The sequence below is a fragment of the Poecilia mexicana genome, unplaced genomic scaffold (genome assembly GCF_051168715.1).
Source record: "Poecilia mexicana isolate PSO_F unplaced genomic scaffold, ASM5116871v1 scaffold_14, whole genome shotgun sequence".
NCBI lineage: Eukaryota > Metazoa > Chordata > Actinopteri > Cyprinodontiformes > Poeciliidae > Poecilia > Poecilia mexicana.
The window spans coordinates 19,338,804-19,356,269 of NW_028263383.1; the positions used below are offsets into that span (position 1 = coordinate 19,338,804).

Below are 17,466 nucleotides of genomic sequence, written 5' to 3' on the forward strand. Positions count from 1 at the left end.
ATGTTATTACTTTAAAGTTGTTTGACTAGTATGATCATGATTGAAAGCACATGATGTGACCTAAAATTCATTCAAATAACTGAAATGGGTAACATTATAAGGCAATAACTCAAACACAGATATAATCAGTAAGACTAAAGCTATCTAAAGGGACATTTGGTGAGCAGTAGTAGTGAGGAGCAGGTTACTCAATATCTAGCATACACAGCTAAATTACACAGGCGCTAACCCTAATATACCTAATATGCATAAAATATTGAAAGTATGTGATGCATACTTGTATTTGAGCTTCCCTTTATTAGCATTTTATTTCTAGAAATGCTGCCCTCTAGTGGAAAACAGATATCACACCACGCTTGACATATGAAACAGCAAGAAACTAATGAAAAATCACAACAGTGAAATATTCTTATTTAACATTTTCTTTAAAACATTTTTTTGTGCTTGTTTTTCATATTATATGATGTTCCTTAAAGGATTTTTTTTTAATGTAAACATTTCTAAACTGGAATTCAGTTGCTCCTAAAACATAAAAAAATGAAAATATGTCTGAAGGTATTCTTAGATAAGTTTTGCTGCCTTGCCTGTCTACTTCGTGCACATAGTTATCATATTGGCTTACTCTGTAAGGTCTACACCTCACAAACATCAGAATCGATCAAGGTTAGGCTCTGGGGGAATGGGCCCTCTCTTATTCATTCTTATAAGTATTTTAATTTTGTTTATGTTTTGTCTCATCAACATAAAATAAATGGTAACGTGGAGATAAGAATGAACCTAAGACTTGCTTGAACCACGATGTGTTCTTAAAGAATTTAGTCAGACATAATTTGACAAGAATGTTTCTGATCTGAAGAGTTATTTTCCATGTGTCAGATACCATATATGTATGGATAGATTTAAATAATGTCAGTAATGTTGAATAATGTCAAAAATCTAAACTATTGAATTATTTATTTATTTTTTCCCCATAGTTAAGTGGTAAAAGGCAGGTCACATCCAGCACAGTTCATTCCAGTCAAAGGTGAAACATTTTGTTACATAAAAATGCATGCTAGCCATATTCAAACTTTTTGAAGCTCATGACATTGAAACATCATTTATGATACCTGAGGGATTTAAAGTCAATACATAAGTGACAGTGAAAATACTCACTTCCCCCTGTAGATGGTGTAAGCGGGTTGTGTTGGGTTTTTGACAACAATCAGCTGTAACTTAAAGGGAGTATCGTACTGTAGAAACCTTTGGTAAAGCGAAATGCATGGATGAGCCTCTGAATTTCCCAGACACCAAACTGATGATGGAGTACATGCTACGTAGAGAATATGGACCTACTCTATATGATGTTCGGGATGTTTGTTTTCTCTTCTTCTTCTTTTGTCATTTTGTTTGTATAAAATTAAAGTATATATGTGTGTGTGCACACAATCACGACAAGTTCTCATGAGAACAATGCTCTCATGAGAACAATGCTTGTTGGCATTGTTCTCATGAGAACAATGCCAACAAGCATTGTTGGCATTGCTTGTTGGCATGCAACAAGCATGCCAACTTGCTTGTTGGCAAGTAAGTCCAGATAGGACTTATTTTTTAAAAAAAGGTAATGTTTCGGTTTTTCGCAGCTCAAATTTGTGAAATGAATGCATTGCTAACACAGCATACCGGTAGCGCCCGCAGTTGTACGGCTGTACGTACCTTAAGATTTTCCTTTAAGTCAGGGGTCCCCAAACTACGGCCCGTGGGCCGGATCCGGCCCGCCTCCACATTTGGTCCGGCCCCCTGAACAATACCAGAGAGCATTCAGATTTTTTTTCATTCATTGTATTTTCCGGTTTATATGTGGATTTTTCCTCAACCACCAGGGGGCTCTTTAGCAGGAAATGTGTCCTGTAAACTGTGGGGCGCATTACTGCCATCTGTTGGACTTTTAGGGAACTGCTTGACTTTTATGTTATTTAATCAGTACAGTTGTTTGCTAAAGGTAGAGCAGATGAACACGTGTCTGTTATGAACGCCGCATTCCAGGTTGAATTCTTCGAAGCGATGCCTGTAAGTAGCAGCTTATACTTCAAAACAGTATATATGTTAACATATGAGAAATTAATATGTTATAGTTACTTTCCCTCAATGGAATATATGCTAGTCAGTCCCAGTCACCGTTTCACTCATGGTTTTTGCCCATGTGCTTTCTGGGTAAAAATCAATCGAGAAACGCACCCCCCCCCGCACCCCCGCCCGCGCCCAGCAACAAATCCTAAGCGATGTCGTGTGGAACTATAACGCACTGAGTGAATGGGGAAGTTTGCGTGTTGTGGTGGAAAATTACCTCGGTGTTGGGGCTGAAGCACGTAAAAATGCATCAGTCTAATATGGCATAAAAACAATGCCATACTTGACTTAGTTTGGCTATATCGAGGCTCACCCCAGGTGAAAAAAGTATACTTTAAGTATATTTCAAACATACTTACATTTGTGAAAGTACATTTTAAGTCAACTAAGTATTAAGTGTACAACCTAAAATATATCTGAAGCATACTAAAAGTATATTTGTACCAATTTCGAAATTAGAACTTTAAACACCCTTAAACATAATTGTGCTGCCTTTTGTTTAGTTAAGGTGGACCAGCAAGGTTTTGAAAACCCCACTAGAGCACCCCCTGGTGGATATTTTTGTTATGTTGCTTTTGTGATGCTAAAAGAAAAAAATAGATTAAAGATGGTGGAACGCAACACCAAACAGCTCGTGGAGTAGCTGATTATTGTCTTCATTTGTTGTGTTTCAGACAAGATTTGTTCGTAAGTATTTGTTAATTGTGAAAATAAATTGTGAGAAACGTCCCCCCCGCCCCCAGTCAACAATGTCCGGCCCGCCACCAGAGAAGGGAAAAGTTATGTGGCCCTCACAGGAAAAAGTTTGGGGACCCCTGCTTTAAGTTAAATTATTTATTTTATTTCTTTATTATCTAACCCTCTTTACTATTAACAAAATCGTGGAGAAAAAAAAAGATATTTCGTGTCAAAACATCTTGTATGTATAACATCTGTGTAAGTCTGTGGGGGGCGCGCGCGTGTCCATCCTAAACCTGAATGCTATTGGTCAGTTTACTTTTGTTTATTTGGCGTCTTGGCGCTTTTTCTGTGAGCTAAAAATGAATAAGCGGAGTTTGAACCCTTTCCTAGTTCTAACATGGGTCAGGTGAACCCCGCCTGAGCTTCTTACCGTGTGCGCGGTTCTGGCAGGGTCGCCAAGTTTAGCAGCCTTTTTTTGTGGTTTCGCTAACTGAAGAGCTAACGGGTCACCGGATTGGTCGAACATGACATCTGCGAGCGCTTCCTGAGCATCTGCTGGAGGGTTAACGGTTAATTCTAGCTGAAACTTTGCCAAAAGAGTGGAAATCAACCAAACATTGTGGCTTCATCTCCTCGTCGTCTGGAAGTCTCAGATACATGAACCTTGGGATCTCTATCATCCACCTCCCGTGGATCACACGGGTAGGCTTTGCTTTTATTATTTATGTATTTAAAAAAGCGGATCTAATCCGCACTTTACGTATATGGCCTGTATTTTGTGTGTTTCAGGTTTGGGCTGGCTTTATGCGCATGGTAAGCGTTGGTGATGTGATTGTGCTCTCGTGGGTCAAATGCAGTGTTAGCATAATAATATCCTGCACCTGCCCCTGTACACTACAAGGCAGTGTATTAAAAACTAGCTTAAAAGTTTTGGAGAGATTAAAAATTTTAAACGTTCTTTTTTTTCTTTTCTTTTTTTCTTTTTACATAAATTTGTGCTTGCATTTTAGTAAGACACTAAATTTGAGGTTGTTGAAGTTTCTTTAGTATTTCATAAAGATAATAAAATATCTTTCCCCAGAAAGCTTTATCCAACAATATCCTTCGAACACTGCTTCTCTATGATGTACCCAGAATAACAGTGGAGACAATGGAGAATCAGTTGATGCCTTTCAAAATGGCTGGGTTTCCCTAATAGACTCAGCAGTCCAGATCTGTATAATGAGAACTACAACCAGCAACATTTTAACAGCATTGCAGAGGAGTACAAGGACACCAATCCCGGAGAAAGTTTCTGCAGCTGGCAGCAACCAACTTCCATAGTTGGAAGCAGACCATAGAAAGATCCTGGTTGGTCATTTCTAACAATGCCACAAGACTGTAGCAAGGCTGTATGTAAAGAGAGAACATGGAAGGAAGGTGGACATACTATGTGTCCAGGAGACCAGGTGGAAAGGCAGCTGGAATTGAATCTTAGGAGAATAATTCAAGTTGTTCTATTATGGTGTAAATGGAAAGAAAAATGGAGAATGAGTTATACTGAAGGTAACCTGGTAAAAACCAAACCCTTATTATATACCCTTTGCTTCGCCCAAAGGCTCTGGACCCTCAACTATTGAGAAATGATTGCTTGCTGGAAACTGACTCTTGATGCTCAGGAAGTCCCAGGTGATTGAACAGCTACATTTTATATGATGAAAGAGACAGGTAGGCGGGTACTTGGTGTGTCATCACGACGGAGTAAAGTGGATTCCCTTAAGAAGGTTCTGGGTGGTGTACACCAGGATGGTATAGTGTAAACCAACTAACCCAGTGAAGGGTTTATGGACAGTTGGTGTACTCTCAACAAGGTCCCCTTCCATAGAGGGAGAACCAATAGAAGGTATTTATTGTGTATGTCAGTGAGTCTTAGTGTACATGGAAACATACTAAGTGTTGAGGGTCCATCTAGTGTACATTAGGGAGACATAATGTACTCAGATTTACCCAGGGAAGGTTACTTGTACAATTTGTAGTCACTCCAGTGACACTCCGTCTGTGGAAAGGACATCAGACAAGGACTTGCACATCAGGATTCTTAGCAAACCTTTCATACAGTCTAACTTCCCAACAGAAGCACATGGAGACTTTAAAGTAACAGTATCCACCAAGCACTTACAGAGGAATGCGTGCATCAACCTCTTATCCTCATGTTTCCTTGTCATGGTCTCATTAGCTTTTTGGGGTTAGAGCTCTCCTGTGGGGTGGGAGGTTCATGACGTCTGTGCCTGGGGGCATGTGTTCAATGTTTTTGTGCTGGTTGGATATAGCCCAGTGTCTGAGCTTTTCTGTGGGCGAGGGAAAGGGAGCTGTCTGCCCTTCTCCACCCCACAAAGAAGAAAACCATTTCCTCGGACCAGGGACTGGTTGCCCCTTTGGGGGGATGATACCTGGAATTGGGAGTGTAGAGTGTGTGCCCGTGGCTCAGGACTTTCAGCTTTAGTTTTCATATGTTTTTCAGTTATTATTAATAAATTCTCTGCATTGTGGTTCAACCTTAAAACCGCAGTACATGACAAACTGGGAATAATCCAATAGTAATTTCATAATTATGTGCTAAATTTAAACTGACTGCCTCTTTCAAGACATCTGCAGGACTTTTCATGTTTAATAGGCATTTCATTGGTGAAGTCATATAATTTGTCCGGTTTTTTTTTTGTATGTATTGTTTGTATTCCGGGCTGCACAGTGGCGCAGTTGGTAGAGCTGTTGCCTGGCAGCAAGAAGGTTCTGGGTTTGATTCCCAGCCCCGGTCTTTCTGCATGGAGTTTGCATGTTCTCCTTGTGCATGCGTGGGTTTTCTCCAGGTACTCCAGTTTCCTCCCACAGTCCAAAAACATGACTGTCAGGTTAATTGGCCTCTCCAAATTGGCCCTAGGTGTGAGTGTGTGTGCATGGGTTGTGTGTCTCTGTGTTGCCCTGCGACAGACTGGCAACCTGTCCAGGGTGCACCCCGCCTCTCGCCCGGAATGTTAGCTGGAGATAGGCACCAGCAGCCCTCCCGACCCCACTAAGGGACAAGGGTGTAAAGAAAATGGATGGATGTTTGTATTTCACATGAAAAACATTGATGTTCATCTTGTGCTTATTTGAAACACTGTATTGTGAATTGCAAAGTGAGATTAGCAAAGTCGATAAATAACAGAAAATCTATTAATCTCTAAAAGAAAAGAACACAGATAAAGCCAGTTTTGCCTGAGCAGCAAAACTTGGTGCTTCAGGACGGTGCTCCACTTTAACCTCATAAAACTTTAATCCCTAGTTTGCTATAGTGATTTGTCTTTGCTCTAAAACTGGTATTTAAAAAAAAAAAAAGTTTATAAAAATGCTTCAAATGCTGCAACGTCAGTGCAGGCCTAAACTAAAGTCACGTTTTTATTCTTATTTTCATTGACAACATGTTGTCAACATATTGAGTAGAAATGATTTCAGAGGAAGCTGTGTTAGCCTCAGAGCAGAGCGTAACGCGTTCCAAGCAACATGCTGACAGCAGAAGAAACGCATGCGGGGTTTCTTAAAGCAGGCGAGTGATTAGTGATCCAAATCAGCCAGCTAGATCTTGGACCACGGACGCACTTGTGCTCCTTCCCTTTCATTCAGCTGTTTCAGAAGCGACACCTCCCCCTCTTTCTTTCCCAATTCTCATCCATCTCCGAGTGCAGTCATTTCTAGTGCAGAGAAATGTCCCCAGTGACAGTAAGGGATGACGCAGGCTCTCTCTTCCTCTCTCTGTTTCACTAACCCTCACCATCCCACCCTCCATCTCCTTGTAGCTCCAACACCATGTTTTCCCTCTCCTGACTTGCTCTCCCCTTCTTTTTTTCCTGCTTTGGTACTACCCTTTTCTCCATTTCCTCGCCCAGTCTCCCCGTCCCCCTCTCCTCTCACTCCCTCCCCCTCTCTCCCCTCCTTCTCACTCTGCTCCGGCACTGCAGTGCTGATTGTGATTGAACACACACAAACACACGCGCGTGCACGCACATACACAGGCTAGCACGCCCGAACACACGCACACAGGAGCGTAGCTGAGTAGCAAGTACTGCAGCAGCATGCAGCATCTGCGGCTCAGCCATTCAGGGAATGAAGGAAGCAGATCGCGGGAGGGGAAATAGTTTGCTACCTCAGACCAGCCTGCTTGTGCACCTTAGCAGAGGTGAGGATAATGCATTTCAAGAGCGGATGGCTTATGCTATCCTGTCTCTTCTGCACTGCCTCTGCATCCCGCTCACCCTGCTCCTCCCACTCCAACTCTTCCTCCTCCTCCTCTCTACAGCATCATTAGACAGGACTACAGATTGACCGGGACTGGCAAGCGGTGGATGGTCAGGGTATTTTTTTTTTTTACCCCCCAGCTGAAGGATTCTTCTGTGGCTATGCTACATCTGCACCCTGGCTGCTGCTGGCTGGATTGTTAACTGACTTCCGGAGCTTGAAAATAGCACCGAAGCGTACGAGGAATCTTGGATGTGTGTGTGGCATTCTGTACCAGTGTTGTCGCTGGTGCATTTCCTTCTTTTTTTTGTTTTGTTTTTTTTTTCCCCTGCTGGTTGTTTTTGCCGTCTCAGAGACTGGCTAGCAGGCACTGCAGCATCAGGACCGCAAGATCCATGAAGGGGTAGGGCATGAGGACCCAGGGGCAACCCCAAGGAAGGGCTTGAGTACTTCCATTGGTACCACTGCTGAGGTGCTCATCTTGATTTTTCTATTTTTTTTTTTCCAGAAAGGGGTGTCTGGTGGGGGGTTGGTGTGGGTGGTGACAGCACAGGTAACTAGGCCCCTACAGAGCAGAGCGGGTGGCTCTTGCGTAGAGGAGCCAGGCAGGACGTCCTGTGGGAAAGGGGGGAAGAAGGGCTGACTGGAACGTTGGACTCCTGATGGTGGCTATTTTTGTCTCCCCTAGCTGAGCGTTTGGGACAGCAGGTGGAAGAGAAGATGCTTATGGCCCGAGACACGGCCCGGGATGAGGCTCAAAAGCTACACAGGAAGTGGCTGAAGCACCAGGCCTTTATGGCAGAGCTGGCCCGCAATAAGGAATGGCTGGCCAAGATAGAACAGGTGAGTGGAGGCACCAGGAGGGGGAGAGCAGAAAGGCGGCACACGCTAAATGGGGAACACAAGAGTTCGCGGTGGGTGTGGTGAAAGTTGGAAGTGAAAAAGGTGAAGCTGAGTGAGGTGTCATCACTCGGCTGTTGTATCTTCACCATGCTCAGGAACGTCCTGTTACACTCTCAAGGTTACATAGAAAGAACAGTGGTGTCACTTTTGCTTTCACATTTAGTTGGATCTTCGTGCCTCTTTTAGGCCTTTTTGCACTAATCAGACTTGGACTTGCAGGCTGCAGAGAATCAAAATGAGAAAGCTCTAACTTTACAGCAGACACACAACGTGTGCTACAGAGTCTGGTATAAGTTGGTGTGAAGCATTTATTGCTCTCTCTTGTTTGGTTTTTTTGGTCCTGCATTGCCATCATGCTTTGCTACAACCCATCTACGCAGGATACCCTCCATGCTCTCCGGCCCCAGTGGATTGAAATCCACATGAGCCTCTAATGCACATGTGTCAAACTCAAGGCCCGCGGGCCACATGTGGCCCGCCATGTCATTTTATGTGGCCCCCCAAGCGTTTTATAGGCCAATGATTGACTTAAAATAGGTTTTGAGCACGAATTGACGACAAACTACATCTCCCATAATGCATTCCGATTGTTACCAGCCAACATTACGGCTTCTCGCCACTAGAGAGCAGCAGAGTCACCTCAAGCTGCTTATTGATTTTACCAGCGAATAAAACTGAGACATTGACAAGCTAACATCAAAACGTCCAAGAAAAGAAAAATCGATTTACAAGTAAGACTGTGAATGAAGATGTGTGAGTTGGTGTCAGGGCGGCAGGTCGCGCTAGACTTTTTTTGTTATCCGTTATCTTGACCGGCAACATAAAAAAAAAAATCGGTCATGTACTATTTTTATCCGTGAAATTACAATAATATAAACATCGGCTATTTAGCAGCATTTTATGCGGGTTAGTTAATATTCATCGTGAATCCAGATCCCATCACAAATTAAGCATCTACGTTTTTCTCCGTAGTGACAAAAACCACTGACTGAGGCCCCAATAACTTTTAATAAATTAAATTAAGCGACTTCACTTAAATTAGCATCACTTCGCCCGCTGGGGTCTGAACGCACTTCCTCCTAGTTCAAATCTGTAGAAAAATCTGCACTAATTCATCAGTCAGTTGGATCTGTCTGATCCAAACAGATCAACTGAACTCTGAGTGTTTTACCCTGCGCGGTCCGGTGTGAGCTTTAAGGATTTTTTTATTTTTATTTTTTTTTTTAGCTTCTCTGAAACGGACAGATGTCACGTCTGCAGCTCCTCCAGAGCGCCGCTCTCCTGGGTAACGTGAACCCAGAAGGCTCCATTTGTTAAATCCGCTGGATGAGTTACTCTCAGCGGTTTTTAATTCTTCGCAGTGGCGTAACGTAACTGCCTCCGCAGTGGTTGAGCAGCGGACTGCGCATGTTACAATCTAATTAACTTTTGCATCGTCATTTATTTCCTCAAGATAAACTGCCGGCTCCTCAAATGGATTAACAAAACGTTTCATTCTCTTTAGCTTTCTCTGGTCTGTAATGGAGACTTGAATTTAACGCGCCATTTCAAACAAAGGTTTTGAATGGGCTTCCTAACCAGACGTTCCAAAGCGTTATTTAACAATATGAGGTGTTTAATTTATTTTAAGCACTGTATTTTCATACATTTATACTAGGGGGGCCCAAGTCTAGTTTTCCAGAACTACCATCTGCAACTTTAGATGCGTTCCTTCTCTAACACACCTGGATCATTTACTCATTATAAGCCTCTACAGAACTGAATGAGGGAAGTCAACCTTTTGCCTGGGGTGTGTTTTAGCAGGGATGCATCGAAAAGTTGCAGTCTGGAGGACTGCACCTGGCCACTCCTGATTTGTACCGTCAATGTGGCCCGTTGAGGGGGGCCAATATGCTGAAGTGGCCCTCTGTGAAATTGAGTTTGACACCCCTGCTCTAATGAGATCTGTTGACATCATTTTGGTTTCCAAGTTAAGCTTGTTGTTTAAAAATATGTCACAGAGTTTCTGAACACGGTATGACATCTTCAGCTCAGGACCAGCACTGATTTGTATTTAAAGCAGAACAAGACATCAGTCTTCCAGCTGCAGCTGAAATAAAAGCACATTCTGGTCATACTGGTCATTGGAGGTATAATGGTAGAAAAGTATAGACTCAACATATGCTAGGTGGTTATTTCAGTCACTTATTTAGCTGTTCTGCTCTTTGTAGAGAAACTTAAAGCTTAACAAGTTGATATTTGCTGGTTATGTGGTCGTCTGTGCTCACACCATGAATGTCTTTTTTTTTTTCCATAAATATTTCAAATTTATTCAATTCGACCATCTTGGAAGCCGTCTATAAGCCAGCTTAGCGTCAGTGTGCAGCAAAATCTGTGTTGCTCTTTGCTCCCTATAGCTGGAGAAAACTTCAGTCACTCCTGCACAACCAGAGAGCAGTTTGCTGGAAACTGTTAGATTTAAACCATGCCCCTTTTAAACCTTAGTAGAACTTGCTGCTGGTAATCAGGGCCCATGTATTGATGACTTATTGTAGTAAATCATCAATAGACTTACTACAATCTTTGACTGATCTCTAAAAATGACTGCAATCTAGATAAATCAAGAAGTGGTGTTCTGCTTTCCAAAGCCCTAGCAACACACGAGTATCCACAAAATGTCACACAGAAACCTTTTTTTTCTTGAAAACGCAGCAAACCTTCGTCAACTTTGACCAACATGCAATGTATTTACATCCCTTATAATATAAGAGTGTTTGTTGATATTTCCTTGTGTCTTAATTATTTATTTCTTTTGAATACATTCAAAAATTGATTAGACTTTATAGATTTTTGCACACCATTGTGGTAGTAAGCTGTGTGATAAAATATTAATTAGATACCAGGGAAACTAATTATAACTACAGCCTTGGAGTCAACACTACTAAAGTTTATTATCTATTGAGGAAAAGCTTTGGTTGTCCATGTGTGTGCAATGTGTTCTTCTTAGTTTTGGGACAACAACAACAAAAAACAAACAAACCTGAATTTGCTTTGTGTCTTCAGTTCTTCAGTAAGTATTTGAATATAGGCAGGCCTATTTATTTGTATTTTTTTTAGTTTTGTGAGCTGAAGTTCAGAGCAGGGGATACGATCTCTCTTCAACTGTTAACAATGCGGAGGTGCTTGAAATATTCAGGGGAACACAGGAACAATTGATTTTCTGTTTTACACATATTCCTTTTTTATTGGTTTGACAAAACAAATTCTTTGCCCAAACCTGAACAAAACAAACGTACACTAATTGGACATTTCCTGATAAAAGTTAATTTGCTGTAGCATTCGCAGCTCTGGTCTTATTTTAATAAAGAAGAAAAAAAAAATCATATTTTTATGATATTTTCATGAACATTTGGGGAAAATTTGAGATCTTTGTGCCTCTTCAGGCCTTTTTGTGTTAATCAGAGTTTGATTTAAGAGCTGCAGAAAATCAAAATGAGAAAATGCTAACTGGAAAGCAGAAAACTGAGAGTTTTAGAAATCCTAACATTATGCCTTATTTCATTTGTGCCCACCATCACTTCTGCACTTGACTCAACATGGTAGGAGTTATACCACACTCACCTTACTTTGACTGGAAATAGTTGATTTATCCAGGAAAACACAAATTACATTTATTTACCAGATTTTTCTCTCAGCACTGCGTTAGCCATGCTCAATAAGTCCAAATAGCTAGTTACACTACACCATTTGCATATTGTTCTTACTTATCAAACAAATCTTGAAGCCGAAATGTAAAATTCATGTCTAAGAACCAACACAGGGCTGTACTTTGACTGGGCCATTACAAAACCCTGATACTCTTCTTATTCTGCCATTGTGTGGGTTCGTTGCTGTGTTTGGGATCATTGTTCTGTTGATGACCCTATTTGGACTCACACATTACCCTGATACCCACCATTCTGGACCGCTGGTTTGTAGTGTTGTTACTGTTATAAGCGTCTTGGCTGAGTGTCACTGCTGCTTTAGGCCCATCTCTCCAATGGATATTGTGATTCAACCAGAAGCAACTTTAACATATTCTTTTCTAGACTGAAGCTTCTGCCTTCTTGCATCCCTTTAAATAAGTTTTCATTTAATTTTTTTTCTTTTTCTAATTGTACTGTCATAGACTTTTAACATTTTACATTTTAACAGACTCATGGAGTCTGAACGCGTACTTTTGGGTTTATTGCAATTTATTTGAGCATTGCACAATTTAACCTTGGGGTCTGTCTTGCGCGACGTCAACTACATTTTCATTTACATTGTGAAAAATCCTTTTCACAGCAGAATGATCCAGTCTTTTGGGTGTGACCTTATTAGCGTTCCAACATTGAACTACAGCAACGGTTCATTTGCTAAGACCACGTTGTGTTAACACCCACCGCCTGTAACCTCCAGTCAAGCAACTCCTGCCTCTATTGAGGGAGTTACACCTGCTGATGATCAAACAATCGGCTGCATTTTACTAACAGTATCTAGCTGCTACATTAAAAGTCTTTGTGGCGTATGCATAGCTTTTCCACACGTAGATCTTCTCTTTTTTGGGTTCATCTTTGTTTAATAGATAATGAAACTATGGAATCTGCTGCATATTTTTGCAAACTTGAGCCAGTATTTAAACCATTTTCGAACCAAATGAAGACTGAATAATTAAAGGAATTGGTGTTTAAGCGAAGGATTTTATAGTCTTTATCTATCTTATGAGCAGCTGATTCACAGTGGAGATGGAGACAGTGGAGTGGCACCAGAACAAGTGACAGGTTTTGACTAGAATCATCCATACAAAAACTTCATCTTTACGCTTTTCCTTCAAAACAGTCCATCGTGAAACTTGTTTTTTTTTTAAGAATCAAGGTTGTCATAATTTATAATAACTGTGTTTCCATTAGTCATAAAATAGCGCAAAATGAAATTACGAAAATAAATTCTCTTAATTTGTGCAAGGATGAGGTGGTTTTTCAGTCAAATCAAAATAGATGTAATTCGCAAAACTGCAATGGAAACACTTTATTCACATCATACAAATCATATGATCAGCAGCTGGATGTTACTACTGGTGAAAACGATGAAGAAGACGACAGGAAGTAGTAGGAGGATGATGGTTTGGAGGATGTTTTTCGGACAATAAGCAGCCGGCTCTCAAAAGCGTCGCACAGTTCATTGACAATTCTGTGCCAGTGAACAGAACTTGAATCCATAAGTCTTTTGTGAATTTGCAGATTATAATTTCCCCAAAACGCAGCACATGTAGCCGCTCCCGGTTATAAGGGGCCGTTCCAATGCCTGACCAAGATTCAGATGTCTCCACTGATGGCTGATAGATGATGAATGCTAGCAACATGACTGAATTATGAATATGTCTCATGTAGTTGTTATACATAAATCGCTGCCATTATTTTTAACAGCTTATCGCATGAACTAGATTATTCAAGTGTGATTTTCATTTCATTTCTCATTTAATGGAACACCTCGATTGAAAAATTTTTTTTTTTTTTTACATTAGCGTAATATTGACAGAGATTTGTGCACATTTGTAATATAACGCATCTACTGTTATTCCACTTTTGGACTTTTTTTTTCTTTACCCATTTGATTTCATTCGATCATATTACATATTTCATCCTATTTCAGCTGCAGACATAAACAAAGTGAAAAATGATGCAGTTTTATTGCTTATTCATTAGCACATTTGGATAAACTTTTTGATGCAAAAACAAAAAATAAAATAATAATAATGGTAAACCAGGAACCTACAGTGAGGCCTTACACTGAGTGCAGAAGATGGCTGCCTCATAGACTGTCTCTCCGGTGCCGGCTGCCGTGAGTTTCCCTGTGTCGTGTCCAAACAGATAGCTACGGAGCCCGTCGTGTCACTCAGGCCCTGCTAGCCTTACCTAATCCAGCCATCCGTCTCTGTCGCTACCCGAGAGACGGCGAGAGAGGAGGACGCCGCTTCCTGTTGTGTTCAGAGAACTCATCGTCCTCTCGGAGCATTCCCGTCGCGGCCTGCACCTCTGTTCTCTCGCAGCACTTACTCAGCACATGAAGCCGTCCGCACAGCTCGGGGCCGACGCGTGCATGTGGGGGATCTGTGGATGCTTCTCTGTTACAGTGAGAAGACTCACAGTTGACCTTGTGCCAAGCCTCGGCACGAGCTCCAAGCTCAGCACTCTAGCACATAAACAAGGATGGAGCTTGAGCAAATTCTGTTTATTAGCTATAGATTAACTAATAAAATGTCATGTGAATAAAGTATAACTTTCACGAGGAAGTCCCGTTTCTCTTTAAGCGCATGGATATTATCCATGTGGTACTAAAAAAAAACACATTTCTGTGCCTTCTGTGTATGTACTGCAATTATGAAATCTCACATGAAACTTCAAAATTTGGCAACCAAGTAAATAAATAAATTTACAAAAGAAGCTTCTTCAGATACTTCAGCATCTTAAAAAGAAGTTGAATACATCTTCTATTCCTTGATTTTATATTCTTCTTTTAAAAGATTTCTGACCTGGTGGTCTTTATTTTTGCTTCAAATGGTCAAAAAGAGAAAAGGAGGAAAACCTGAGTATCTGAAAAGTGTGGCATGCATTTGTAGTCACCTCTCTGAGTTAGTTCTTTGTAGAACCACCTTTCATTGTGATTCATTTATCAAGTCTTAAATGGACTTAAGTCTGGAATTTGACTGGGCCATTCAAATACACCATTGTGGAGTCATCTAAAACAATCAGTTGTAGCTATGACTTTAAGCTTTATGGTCTTGGTCCTTTTAGTTTTCCATCACACACACAGCTTCTTCAAAAGTCCTACAAGTTGTCATGTTCAAGTTCTGAAAGTGTAAGCACCGAGATTCACTGTGAATATGTTGCATTCATGGGGGTCAGGCTTTAAATAAGGAATTGGTTGGAAACAAAAGAACAAAAAGGAAGGACTTGCATATTAGATGTAAATGTAAAGTTTGGAATTACAAATATTTCCGCTCATCGGTCTCTTTTACCATACGTGTCCAGAACCTGAAATATTTTAGTCAAGTTCGAGACTTGCTTTCGGCTTTCTGGACACCATGGAAACCCAGAGGAGGCCAAAAATGGAAAGTCTTGGTGTCATTTGACCCTCATCCACGTGTTTTTCTGTGTCCTCCATGGCTTGTGGCGATCCTTGAACCGGTCTTTTTAAGGTTTTTAAGGCTTTCTTCCTGCCAGTCTTTGCCGTATTCTGTCCATTTCTAGATGACCTCTTAAAGGTAGCTCTGTAACTTCTTGCTCCCTGACCTGTCTGCTGTGCACCTTAGTTTTTGTGATGCTGTGTGTTCTCTAATGTTCTCTTACAAACCTATGAGGCCTAACACAGGACAGATGGATTCATGCTATGTTTATGGTTGTTGTGTAACAAACTGTGGATAAGTTTAAGAGATATTTGCAATGACTTTTCTATAAAAATTTCTGCCACTTCTTGGAATTATTGATAGGTCAACTTTCGTCATAAGAGTTTTGAGTTGGACTGACTGTTGAACTGTCTCTCTGAGCTACTGCAGACAGCTGATTGATGCTCACAACAAAAATGACTCACCGTTTTATCTTGGCAAAAGATTTCGTCGTTGACTTGTAAGACTAACTACAAATTATGAAGTATCTGATGCAGTGTCTTCAAGTCACTTGTTTAACGCCTCTTTGCCATCATCCTAATCTTTAGCCTCTTCCACAGACTCTCTATCACATTCAATAGTAGGAACTCTGGCTGAGCTACTTCAAAACATTTCTTCCGGTCAGAAAAAAAGAACAGCCTCCTTCCTTCTTTTAAATGCTACTTTTACTTATGTTCAGATTTCGAACATCCTTAGATTCATAACCAAAGTGTCTCCTGGAAGGCATTCACGTATCATGTTATCATAAATCAGTTCAGAGCTTTTATTTCCTGCTTCAGCTATAAGACGCCTCTGCTTACTGTCGGTGTTTGTCTCTAAATGGAGCGTGGTTTCTTTCTCAGGTGTTTAGTTTGGACCCCATTATTCACCCTGTGACTCCAAAAGGCTTTGGTGTTATAACTGTATTCGATACATTCATTTCTTTTATTTCTTTTTTTATAAACAAGTTTTTTTTTCCACCTTCCTACTTATTGCTAGTTCTGTTGCATCAACTCTGACTTACTAATCCAGGAAAGGCGTAAATCTGTAGCTCAGATTTACGGATCATATTTGAACCTATTACATATATATATATTCACAATTTGTGATTGTGCTTCACATATTTTTTGACATTTTTCATGAGCTTTGATTTTTGTTTTGTTTTTCTCTTGAAAATGGTCAGCAGCAAAGACGAGATGGAAATTACCAATAAGGCAGCAGAAACACTGCAGAACTGCTACAAAGCAGACTGGTTCCTTACAAATTTTACAAATATGTATCAGAAATAGAACGTGAACAAAATTAGAGATTCATTTCAAATTTCAAGTGAATGTAAAAACTGAGCTGTGTCTTTATTGTCATCTTCAGTCATTCAAGTGTAAAGTTTCTGAACCCAGAATAATTTTCCGAGCTTCACACAATACAACCACATAAATCAATTTTTGTATCTGAAAAAAAAGAAAAAGATTTAGGTGGTTACACCCTGGCTAAGAAATGTAAATGAAACTATCCCAATCAATATTTAATTGTTATTGTTAAGGAAGATGTTAAGCAGAACCTCTTCTGCTAAAGGCTCAGCTAAGCCTTTAGTCTGAGGTTTAATATGAGATGTTTTTTGCTCAGCAACATCATTTATTCACAAACAAGCTCCAACATTTGTTATGCCTGTGTCATATTTAATTTCTGTTTGATTCAACTAAGACATTTGTTTTAGGAAATGAAACAGGAATCTCTATAAAAATAACAAAACAATGAAGAAAGAAAAACTATGTATTCCACCTCTGATGTGAACTTGTTTTCCAATATAGTCTGGTATTAGACATGTTGATCTGGGAATATATTGCATTGTAAGGATACTCAGAGGTGTTTTGTTGAAGGGATCCATCTAAACGTTGGAGGATAGTCGTTTTCTAGGGCTGAACTTGGGCACCCTGGACTTTCATCCCCAGATTGTCATTTGAAACGGAAAAGAAAAAAAATAGAGACGTTGACTTCACTGGCAAAGTAATTTAATCCGTCCTGATGAGGGAGCAGATTGTAATGTCTTGTCCTTAATCCCAATAAGCACACAATATGCTACAGGGTTGCATCACAATCAGTCATGGCTGTTTCAGTGAAAGCACCTTATTTCTTAAAGTTTAGTCCTGCCTTATCCAGGTTTTTAGCGATGCCAACATGCATGGTAAAGTACAGAAAGCAGTGTGACGCCAACTTTACGATTTGGGACATTTCACTTGCTACCAACTGCAAAACTTGCATCTGTCACTCTCTTGCTTCGAGGTCCAGAGCCGTAGCATTGGAGGTAACTTCAATCCTCCATTACATTTAACTATAATAAACACCAAGGCATGCAGAACATGTCTAGAAGTTGGCTTGAA

At 40.5% G+C, this 17,466-nt stretch overlaps 1 protein-coding gene across 1 annotated transcript in view; it reads left to right on the forward strand.

The window, feature by feature from the left end:
• The first annotated feature begins 6,831 nt into the window (after window positions 1-6,831).
• Window positions 6,832-17,466, forward strand: part of sptbn4a (spectrin, beta, non-erythrocytic 4a) — a 32,225-nt gene continuing 21,590 nt past the window's right edge. Inside the window, exons 1-2 of the mRNA XM_088012320.1 lie at window positions 6,832-6,982; window positions 7,730-7,884. Of these exons, the coding sequence (XP_087868446.1) occupies window positions 6,910-6,982; window positions 7,730-7,884 (228 nt within the window). The 5' untranslated portion in view covers window positions 6,832-6,909. The remainder of the gene's footprint in view (window positions 6,983-7,729; window positions 7,885-17,466) is intronic.